General features: G+C 41.7%; 1 protein-coding gene across 1 annotated transcript; it reads left to right on the top strand.

Moving 5' to 3' along the window:
* Positions 1-10,554: 10,554 nt before the first annotated feature.
* LOC147466226 (uncharacterized) lies at positions 10,555-11,331 on the top strand. Its single transcript, XM_086513550.1, has one exon. The coding sequence runs from the start codon at positions 10,555-10,557 to the stop codon at positions 11,329-11,331; it is 777 nt and encodes a 258-aa protein (XP_086369676.1).
* The last annotated feature ends 796 nt before the right edge of the window (positions 11,332-12,127 follow it).

Below are 12,127 nucleotides of genomic sequence, written 5' to 3'. Positions count from 1 at the left end.
CTGTCACTACCTTTCCCAAACAAAAAATCAAGGGAGCGCTCCGTTGTTTTCTCGCCTTGCGGGTGTGTCGCCGTTCGTCCTGTCACCGTTCCCCTGCAATCCTTTTGTCGACGCCCTCCCAGACCTGCACTACACATGCACAAAACACCTTTCCTCATCCCACATCGGTCTCTCTCTCAGTCAATGCTGGCAGATGTGAGCTCGAGGTAGGGACGAAGGGAAGCATGCGACGAGCCGGCTCTATGAGTGGTTCTCTTGCTTGGAGGGGAAAAAAGAGAAAGCGCCCCATGGTGAACAAATGCATGGGGACAAAGGGCTTGGGTCCCAAACTGTCCTTCAAAATTTCCAAAATTCCCAAAACACCCGTTGTTCTGAGATCAAAGCTCTCCACATATAAAAACATTTGTAGCTTTTCATAAGAGGACTCACTATCTATCAATACAAGATGCACATCTTGCACATCTCAAGCCTTGGTCGTGTCTCCCACCAGGGCCCCATTGCCTACTACAGTCCATTGATTGTTTGTGTGATCCTCCAGTCCTTGTCCGCGGCCTGTAAACATTTTGCAACTACCCCGACTACCCCCCTCTCCCATCTTACTATGGGAATTTCTCATGCGCATGTTGGTGGGCACTTGGAGATAGAGAGAAACAGACACATGCGTCCACAGTAGTTTCGAGTGGATGCCATAAGGCGTTGATAGACAAATGCTGCTCCCACCACCTCCCAAACTCTACTTGCACAGGTTGTGCCCATCAACAGCCCATAGCCTACCTACTTCCGCTATCCCTAGGTGCCACATACTGCGCCAGCTGCCTTTCCCAAAATGCCCTTCAAATTTTCCAAAATTCCCACAGATAAAAAATTGCAGCTTTTCATGAGAATACTGGTTGTCTATTAATAAAAGATGGTTCATTATCTTTAGACCTAATTGCCTTTAGTGCGAGGTATTTTGTCACAAGTTACATGCTAAGCAAGCAAAAACGGATCTCAATTGTCATAAAAAGAACAAAGATTAGAAAATCTTTAACAAATCCAACCAAATTGATAAAGGGTATTTTTGGGATTTTAGAACTCAAGACGTACTTTGGCAAACCTATTCCATGTTTGTTTAGTTTAATAACCAAATGAAATCCCAGCTCATAGTCAAAGTTTTTCTATCCCATCACTTCATACCAACAATATATGGGAAATATATATTTCCACTAAAACGATTTGGGCTTAGGAATGTGATTTGTGCCCTGCCCCACCAAATGAAATCCCAACTCATAGTCAAAGTGATTTGAGTGGATCTCCTTGTTGAGATCTGGCTTGTCTTTCTATCCTACTGTTCTGTCGACTATCGGTGTGATGGTGTTTCTACCCATCCTTGATTTGGTCTATGTCTTGCTCTAAGCGAGATTGCTCGGAACTATATGGATATTGCGAATAAATTTTCTTGTTATTTGAAATTTGATTAAAGCTTAAGCAAGGCTTTTATGAACCAAGGTGAAAGTGAATCCTTAAAGATCATAAGAGACGTACTTCTAAGATTGCTAGGCATATGACTAATTGTGCCACCACATAGGGTATAAAATCCACTCTCAAAAAAACATGAATGAGAGAATAGGAGAAAGAATGAGCGAATTCATAAACGTCTTGGATCGCTTGAAACTCGTGACCAAAATATTATCACTAGGGAACATAATTTAATTTTTAAACGTTGATGCACTACAAGAGGCTATTTATATTAGCGACGCTCACATAGCGACGCTCAAAAAAAAAATTCCCGACGTCACTATGAGCGTCGCTATGAGCTTCGCAAATTTCTTTGTTAATTTGCGACGCTCATAGCGACGCCGGCTGGGCTAAAAAAATAACCGAGCGCGCCCAAAAACTCAGATCTTAGATCTGAGTTTTTTGGCGCCCTCAAGCAAGGAGCAGGTAACGCTCTCCCTCTCTCCCTCTCTCTCTCTCTCTCTCTCTTCTCCACACACACACACACACACACGAGGAGAGGAAGGAGAGCCAGGTATGCTCCTTCCCTCTCCTCATTCTCATGTTCCCTTCCCCTCTTTCTCTCTCCCTCTCTCTCTCTCTCACACACACATAGTGTTTTTGAAAGAGAGAGAGAGAGAGAGAGAGAGAGAGAGAGAGAGTACAAACATAAACAAAAACGCACACACACATACATAAACAAAGAATGCACACACACATTGAGAGAGGAAAAGAGAGAGAGAGCATGCATAAACAAAAAACGCACGCATTGAGAGAGGAAAAGAGAGAGAGAACATGCATAAACAAAAAACGCACACATTGAGAGAGGAAAAGAGAGAGAAAACATACATACGATCCAAAAAAACGCACACACATTGAGAGAGAAAGAGAGAGAAACTAATTTAACGTCGTAGGAAACTAATTAAAATTAAAAGACCTAAAGATCTAGCCGACGAGGAGTTGAACTCAAGACCTATTATTCAAGAGGGAAATGGCATAATCAATCTATCATACTTGGCATGGGTGATAGAAAGGTTATACCATTTATCTCTTTTTATTGGCACACACATCCACACACGCGCACACACACAAGAAGAAGAGAGTTATAACGTCGTAGGAAACTATCTTAAAAGACGTTAAAGATTAGGTTATATGTAGATTTACATTAAATTAGATTTAGGTTTATTTTTAACTAGATTTACATTTATTTACGCTAGATTTAGATTTACGTTATATTAGATTAGATTTAGGTCTCCATAGACTGCGATGCCTGCATGAAGCGGGTGAAGAAAGCCCTCAATGGAATATAGGGTATTGCTGCCTTCACTCATGGTGGGCTCCGTCGATCCAAAAGTACTGGTGAAATGTCTTCAGAAGATAGGGAAGAAGATGGATCTTCAGGGCGGCAAGAGTCACTACATCCCCGACACAATGACCATCTAGACAACCTCTAGTCATTCAACAGTAACTTCAAAGTTAGTAACAAGAGCAAGAACGGTCTAAAGGGCCAATTGCTGTCGTCAGATGTGGATGGAGATGAGGTAGCGTCACCGCCGGAAGTTAACTCTCACATCTTTAGTGATGAGAATGCCAACTCTTGCCGAGTTATGTGAAAAATTATGTGTTAAATCAGTTTTAAGGTTCTTATAATCCCTGTTAGTTTAGTTCTTTGGTTTTAATATAACATAATTTACGTTAGATTTAGATTTATGTTATATTAGATTAGACTTAGGTTTATTTAGGTTTACCCACACACACACACACACACACACACAAGAAGAAGAGAGTTTTAACGTCCTAGAAAACTATCCCAAAAGACGTTAAAGATTAGGTTAGATGTAGACTTACGTTAAATTAGATTTAGGTTTATTCTTAGTTAGATTTACGTTTATTTAGATTTACGCTTATTTACGTTAGATCGAGTCCACGCAAGAATTACTTACGGTTTAGGGTTTAGGGTTAGACGAACAGTGAAAAGATCTACTGTGAAAAGATGTTAAGATGTTGTGAAGTGCTACAGCTAGAGAAGAGGCAAAGGGGTTTTGTCCACTACATGCAGTATCATGTAGACGTGGGTGTGTAGATTTCTTGTACCCACAAATATAGGTATTGACCAATAAAGACGAGATTATAACCCGGTGGTTCTGATCTCCGTGCACCTCTAGACCGAGGTGTGCGGGGATTGGACATGACTAGAAAATGTGAGGTAAAGAGAGAGAGAGAGAGAGAGAGAGAGAGATAAGACGAAGAATGCCAATAGAATATTAAATTTTTTGTCCAGGTTATAAGTTTTTTATCCTCATTATGAGTAGTGACGAGGATGTGGGACCGTCCAACCGAAACACCTATCTCTCAACGAGGGTCTTATGTCCTTGTAATCAATGCAAGCATGCTGTGTGACGGACAAGACGTGTTTCTTTGCAGCACGTTCGCGAATTTGGCGAGTTCGATCCATCTATTATAGATCGAGTTGTTGCCAATTATACCTCGTCGGACTCTGACGCTGGCCAACAAGCAGCAATCTTGCAACCCAATAGACGTGTTCGCAAGCGCTTTGGTCAAGCAGCATATGTGAGGCCACAAGATGTAGCCTCTGACAGCTCGGGGGATGATCATGCAGAGCACATTCCCAACAAGGAAATGTTTGAGCCCGAGATTGATGAAATGATCGAGACGATCATGGATTCAGAAAGGCTTATCTATGATGATATGAAAAGTGAAGCCGATACGCCATTGTATAATGGAGCACGTATGTCTAGATTGAAAGCACTCCTGGTTCTTCTCAACATGCAGACAAAGTTTGGATGGAGTGACACTAGCGTCATAGCGCTTTTCAAGTGATCTATTACAATTAGTTTACTTTAATAAAACTCTAAATGTATAATGATCTGATAGATTTTTACACGACTGTATCATATTTTTATGTTGTGTAGATTGCTGAAAGAGCACATACTACCAGCTGACAATGTGATGCCAGATTCCCGAGATGAAGCAAGAAAGATTTTGCGAAACTTAAGGATGGATTACAATTCTATCCACGCTTGTCCTAATGACTGCATTCTTTTCAGAGGGGAATACATAGACATGGAGAAGTGTCCGAAATGTGATTCCGAAAGATATCGAGTAGATCTCCACGGGACAAAAATTCCACAAAAGGTTTTGCGACATTTCCCTCTGCTTCCTCGCATCAAGCATTTCTTCGAATGTAAGTCCATGGCCGCCCTAGCATCATGGCATGAGGAGAATAAATCTTCGGATGGTGTGCTACGAATTCCTGCAGATTGCGTACCGTGGAAACATATAGATGGAACATGGTCGGATTTTTCCAGGGAAGATCGAAATTTGCGCTTAGGCCTGGCTATGGATGGCGTAAATCCATTTGGTCAAAGATCAACATCTTATAGTGTATGGCCCGTTGTCATCGTCAACTACAACATTCCCCCGTGGTTGACTACGAAGAAGGGGCACCTATGGCTAAGCTTGATTGTGCCAGGGCGATATAAAGTGGGGAATATGGATGTGTATCTTCGTCCACTATTGGAAGAGCTACAACAATTGTGGATTGGCATAGAGGTGGTGGATATGAGCCGACACACAGGACGACAGAATGCTTTGATCAGAGGCATTCTAATGTGGACCATGCATGACTATCCCGGGCTAACAGAATGCTCAGGTGATCTATTGACACTCCTCACTCAGACACTGTAAATCTTGTTTTTTCCCATAGTTGATCTGTTATCATGTGTATACATGCAGGGCTTCAAACAAGCGGATACAGAGCATGTGTCACATGTGGACATAGACTAAATGCACGTAGGGCACCCTCACTGAAGAAGCAAATCTACGAAGGTCATCAAGCGTATCTTCCAGAGAATCATGTGTTACGCGACGGCTTTTTGGGAAGAGAGCCACCAAGGATGTCTGCACAAGCATGGTTAGAGCAGAAGGAGATGTGCGATGACGGATTGCCTCCAGGGATGAAGAGACTATCTCTATGGTACGAGTTACCATACTGGCCCCGATCGACTCATGATCAATCACTTGCTCGATCCAATGCACATATTCAAGAATGTGGGTAATCTACTATAGGACCATCTGACCGGCAAGAAAGATACTTTGGGAGCCAGAGTCGACCTTAGAAATGTGGATCGTATGGAGCAATATTGGCCGCAAACAGCGTCTGATGGATCGATAAAACTCCCCAAAGCACCATGGATTTTCACAGGAGCCCAAGAACGCAAAGTAAAAGAGACCATTCGATCTTTGCGGACCCCCACTGGCGTAATGCACTCGCTCCGAACGTGTTTTACTAAAGAAGGAAAGCTTACCGGTTTGAAGTCACACGATTGGCATAAAATGTGTCAGGTACGTTCATAGTGGACTTTAATATCATTGCATAAAATGTGGACTTTAATATCATTGTTGCACATACTTTACAGTTTATTTTACCGGTTGCCATTGAGGGATGTTTGTCTCTCGACATCCGTAACACAATCTACAAACTTGCAAAGCTGGTGCAATGGATCTCACAAAAGGAGATCAACGTAGACTCCATACCATTCGCCAAACTAAATGCTGCGGAGCTTGTGTGCATGTTTGAGAAACATTTTCCTACTACAATGCTAACCATTCAGGTGCATCTTCTTATTCACATAGTTGATGAGGTGGAAATAGCTGGCACAGTTCATTCCAGATGGATGTTCTTCTTAGAGCGTTTCATGAAAACGCTTAAGGGATATGTGCGTCAAAAGGCACGTCCGGAGGGTAGCATGGCAGAAGGTTGGTTGGTATCAGAGTCCCTAGTGTACATTGGAGAGTGGCTAGACGGATTTGATAACTCCCGGGACACGCTATGGCGAACCATAGATGATGAGCGCATATCTGGGATTGTCATGTGCAATCTCGGTGTTGAGAAGAAGATGACGGAAGATCTAGAGGCTAAAATCAACCGATTTTGCATGCTTCACAATCCAGTGATGCAAAAGTGGATTTCACAATATGAGGATGCAAAGCAAGAGCGACAAAGGGCACGAATCGAGTGGAGACGGGGAAGACGACCACCGATGCACTATCCAGCGGTTCTGGAGAGCCTACCAACCTTCATGAGCTTAAGATGGTTGCACAACCAATTGAAAAGCGCACAACAATGCGGTGACGAAGTGACTGAGGAAGAGTGGGAGTACTCTCGGGGTTGCGCGACCAAGGTAAGTTTGCAATGTACGACTAGCTAGTGACTTTATTTCTAAACGTTTGAACGGCCACTCATAATATTTGTTCGTTGTAGTATAAGTCATACACAGCAGCATGGTGTAAAGGTCGATATTTTAGGGTGGAACGAATCGATAAAAAGCGTTTTACTCAAGATTGTGGAATCATGGCAAAATTTGAACAGTCTAGTCGACGACGTTCCTCTGATGCAGATCCTGTGGTGGCGGAACTCACTTATTTCGGCACGCTGCAAGAGATTTTGAGGATCGATTACACAGGATTTTTTGTCGACTTGTTCGACGTGCAATGGTTCAAGATAATCATGGAGGGTCGCAACGCTATTGTGCGTAGAGGAGAGTCTGGTTTTCTTGAGGTGGATTCTACTAAGAAATGGACTGACCTAAGAGACACTTTCGTACTACCCGAGCATTGTGAACAAGTAAGTATGTAAATAGTTAACATCCCCCTTTTACAAGTTATGTGCTTGAAAGCTCTCATGTAAGTTATGTGGCTCTGGCAGGTAATATTTCATCCTACAAAGTCTACATCAAACTGGTGGTACGTCATAGAGGTAGCCCCTCGTAGTGCAAGGACGTATGAAGGCTACCATGTGCCAATCACAACGGTATCAATGGAGGAGATCAGAGAAGATGCTCAATTAGAAGCCGCTGCGGTGGTGCCAGACGAGCATCAAGATGCTACTACTCTATATGGGGTGCATGCAGAGGAGCTACAAAATGAAACAGAGGATATGTGTTTAAACGGAGAGCTCTATATAGATATAGGAAGTTATGCTGAGTTATGCGAGGATGAGAGAGAGATCTCTTAAAGCCACAAATATTGTATTTGAACAATTTTGCTCCGTGTTGTAAAAGCTCTGGCTCTCTAAGTACCTTCCATGGTGTATAACGCTCTTTTCTACTCGCGCTCACATCTTTTGATTAAAAATGCTGAGTTTTCGACTTGCCTCTTCTATCACTCGATTCATTGTGTCATTGTATTTATATGCGTCATTACGTCATTGTATTTAATGGTCTTTGCGTCATTGTCTACTCTATTCATTCAATATTAAGTTTAAATATTCGTGTGTTTAATGCAGGTATGGATGATGAGGAGTTTCTTTCTTCTTTGTCACCGCAGCAGAGACAGTGGTACGTGGAGCGTCATCGCTCTGGCGCATCATCGCGCGTTCCTACTCCATCCGCATCTCCCTCTCTTTTGGAGCATTTGGCGCGCTCCAAAGCTTCGGCGTCGACGAGACGAGCTTCACACTCGTCTAGACACCGGCGCTCTAGTGGTGGCGGTGGCGGTTGTTGTGGGGATTCCGCCACCGATGCCTCCACACCGCCTCGTGTTCGACGAGGCTCTTTACCCTCCCCTTCTCTGCCCGCCCCCACACCAGCCACAGCATCGCCATCTACGCCAGGTTTTGCACCGCTGACTGTTCCTAGAAGCTACACACCTCTACCTACTCCGCCAGGAGCCACCCCTCTCGACACTCCTCGCTTCGGGGCCCAGACGCCGGTGGAGACACCTGACGTCCGTACCCCCATCGACACGCCACTAGAGACCCCTGCCGGGACACCCAGGTTCACGCGTCACCGGCCAGAGGGCTTGTCTTACTCCATCGACTTCAGCGGCGGCATCATCATGGATGATGACGGCAAGAAGGTGATCTCGCGCATGCGTGGTCTTTGCTCTCAGCTGTTTAGACACTACATACTAAACAAATGGAGTGAAGTACCAAGTGATTTAAAAAACAGAGTCATCAGCATACTTCATGATGAGTTTCCCATTCCAACACGGGATCAGCGCTTCAATGAAGACCTGATGAAGATTCGAATGCGCGAATACTGCAAACACAAGCGTTCCGAAGTGCAAAAAGCAATCAAGAATGGGTGGAACAGGCCAGATTCGCTGGCCAAAGAAGATTGGAAGAATGCGAAGAAAGCAGCGCGCGAGAATCCCGACAAGTGGAAGCAACAAAAGGATGCAGCCAGAGCGCGAGTAGAGGCAGGGAGCTCGCACCACTTGGGGAGCGGTGGATGGGCATCATTTGAGGCCGATTTTGTAAGTGTTTTCACATTGCTCTTTATGTTCGATAGTTTAGGGTTTATGAGTTTTTTAATTCTAACATAATGAAATCTTTGTATGTTTTGACAGTGGTCGATGACAGGACGTGATCCCACACCGTACGAGCGCGAGTATGCAGGCAGGAAGGGCTTAAACGCTCTGATGGACATTCTCAGTTCTCGCGACGGCATGGTTAGTATTAGGGTTTACTCTTTTTTATTTTTTGTATTGTTTTATAAATGTCGTTATATGTTTATACTTACTGAAGGCTGTCTTATTGTCTTTTTTTGCAGAATCCGACAGATACGCCGCTTGGACGCGATGAGATGTCTGACTAGACGACGTCAGTTTAGCCGTAGCTAGATAGCATTAGTTTAGGGTTTCTCATAGCTTACGTAATTTTGAACCATGTATATTATTGCATTTGTCACTGCAGTTCCTTTTGCCAATCAATTCTTTATGCCTATGATGTTGTACAATTGTCATTATTACATTTGCCAATCAATTCATTTTGCCTATGATGTGTACAATTGTCAATTTTGCAAACAATGCGTTTTGTGGGTGACTATTTTGGGTCTATTATCTACCCTTGCACTTTTCTTAAAAAGTGAATCAAGTACAATATGGTTGATGGGTTGAATGCCCTGCCACCAAAAAAAAATTCTCTCGGGCGTCGCTATAACCGTCGCTATTTATGGCTCTGTAACGTCGCTATAGTCTTCAGTGTTAACGTCGCTATAACCGTCGCTATGAGCGTCGCTATTAGCGTCGCTATATAGCGACTCTGATAGCGACGCATATAGCGACGCTCGTAGCGACGGTTTTAGCGACGCCGGGGGTTATAAAAACCCAGTGTATTTCCGTCGCTAACAACGTCACAAGAGCACACAACCTCTTGTAGTGATGATCTCTTGGAGCTCATGCCCAAAAATTTATCATCAAGGGACACAAGCTAATTTGTTGCTAGTTTCAATAATTAAATGAGAAAACTAGTGAAGTGGCTTGAAAATCTACTGAGACATGACAATGTTTTTTCACATCGCTATTTTAGATCTTGATATCATTCAGTGTTGATTGTTTTGTATAAGGGTTATTAAACTAGTATTGTTTATCTTTAGCAAGCTTTAGAGACTGTTACATTAATGAATTGATATTTTTATACATTTCTTAATTAGCTACCTACTCATCTCTTTGAATGCACTCTTAAAAGAAATTAAAGGCGTTTTTGTAGTTGTTGGCTACTTTGGTGCATAGCTTGTCTATGCATACGTTGATTAATATTTTGGATAGACTAAAAGGGGGTGTACAATTGTATGTTTTTCTAAAATTATAGTCTTTTATTTTGTAGACTATCATATGGAGATGTCTATCCCTGACAATTTGGAGGGCCTTTTTTAACGCCCTCTCATGAAACCATGTCTTATCCCTAATTGTCTAGATGCCTTCATCCCTAGTGCTCTTTTGTCTCCAAAAACCTTTATAGAAAATGTTGGACAGCACTTAGGGAGAAAAAAAGTATTCATTATTGATAAGCACGAGGGTAGAAAGATGTCTACTTATAATAAAGTATTTAGGCATAAAAAAAGTGCATGCGTTGCTATCATTGATGAATGTATACCATTAGGAATTCCACTTCTAGAAGCTTTCAATGGTTTTCCATAAATTTGTGATGATAAGTATTTAGAATTATTAAATATTCTAAATGGGGGGGAGGGATTGTCAAAAATTGGCATACATTACACAGATAAAGGTTTTTTCACTGCATCACATATAGATCCCTTGTGCACTTCGGGATGGATGGCTCTAGTCGAAGGGAAAAAGACATGGTTCTTTTGGGATCCGAATGATGAAGCTACAATGCATTCTTGGAAAGAGTGCATGACAAAGTCCAATTGTCCTTTACCACAACCGCATATAAGGTTTGTTGCCGAAGCAGGTTCTCTAGTATTCATACCTCCTGGATGGGCTCATGCTGTCCACACAAGTCAACGCTCAATTGGACTTTGTGGCTCTTTATTTACTATGGAGAGTTTGCACAACATTTCGCATCGATGGGATTGGTCTTTGTCAATATATTCGGAAGATAAGCTTCCACTCTTCAAAGATGTTAAAGAGCACATCACAGGCATTTTCAATTTTTCTACGGGTGATTTGGATTCTTTATTGAAAATGGTTAGTCTCAAGCTTGACGAGTGCTCCAAATCTACTAACAGTCCTCAAAATGTGGGTAAAAAAAGAGGACGCAAGCCAGGTGGTCGAAAGATTCAATGTCCAAAGCCGAAAGTGACTTTTGGAAAACAGCCTCAAGGTGATACACCATTTGAAGACCCAGAGCATGATCCATCCAAAAGATCAAGCTATGGGAAGCGCCATAGATCTTATGCATATGGATTTATGATATACTTGTTTGTGCAGCATGCTACCAGAGAAATCACACTCATAGATACTTTCATGTACCCCAAGGCTACTTATGAGATGTTGTTTTCATGCTTCTTAGGATTATTGGTGTATCCCAAGGATTGTTTTTCTAATTGGCAAACATTGCCCTATATCATTTTTTCCTCAGTCATTTGAGACAATGTTGTTATTTTCATTGTTAATTTAACACCTTTAAAAGTTGTGGTTATTTTTTACAGCACTTCTCTGAGTATAATTTCTTTATATGATGTGTATTTTGATTGTTAATTCAACTCAACTTCAAAAGTTGTGATTCTTCTTTTCTTAAGCACTTTCCTATGTTTAATTCTGTACATTATGTGTCACAAGGACAATTTTACATATTGAGTGCTCTAGTGTGCACATACATGGATATATTGAATATGAATTAGTGAAAGACAATTTTTAAAGCGTGATATAGCCAGCATTTATATATAAACTAAATTGAGATATTAGAGGAATGATATGTAAACTATAGTTTAAGAAGATCATTGCTTGTTATAATTTTCTCATGCACTTATATGGTCTCTACATATATGCTAGGTGAAAGTGGATTAGAGACAGAACATCTAAGCCTAAAAGGAAGTATTTAGAAGCGATGTTATATATAAAAATATTTTGCGTGTCATCGGCATGACATACTTGAGAGGGTCCTACAAAAAAAAATATGGATATATATATGCGGAAGGCCACATATAGTCTTGGCCATTCATACATATATATTGTCCTTTCAAAAAGACACCAATTTAATCATTATATGAACACATTAACAAAACAACTGAAGAAAATGTTTAAGGTATCATAGTTTACTGAAAAGCAACAAAAAATTAGTCCATGGACACAGAATGTGGTTCAAGAAGCCCAATTACTTGTGTAATCAATTCTCATATAGCTAAATAAGGTATTTAAAAGAGGTAGCCTATCTATAAATTTT

Source organism: Adiantum capillus-veneris, chromosome 1 (genome assembly GCF_014529385.1).
Source record: "Adiantum capillus-veneris isolate H3 chromosome 1, ASM1452938v2, whole genome shotgun sequence".
NCBI classification, from domain to species: domain Eukaryota; kingdom Viridiplantae; phylum Streptophyta; class Polypodiopsida; order Polypodiales; family Pteridaceae; genus Adiantum; species Adiantum capillus-veneris.
Note: the sequence above shows the minus strand (reverse complement) of the source record. Positions and strands in the feature narration are given on the sequence as shown.

Coding starts and splice junctions, on each gene's coding strand:
- LOC147466226 (XM_086513550.1), top strand. CDS start 10,555: ATGGCTCTAGTCGAAGGGAAAAAGACATGGTTCTTTTGGGATCCGAAT.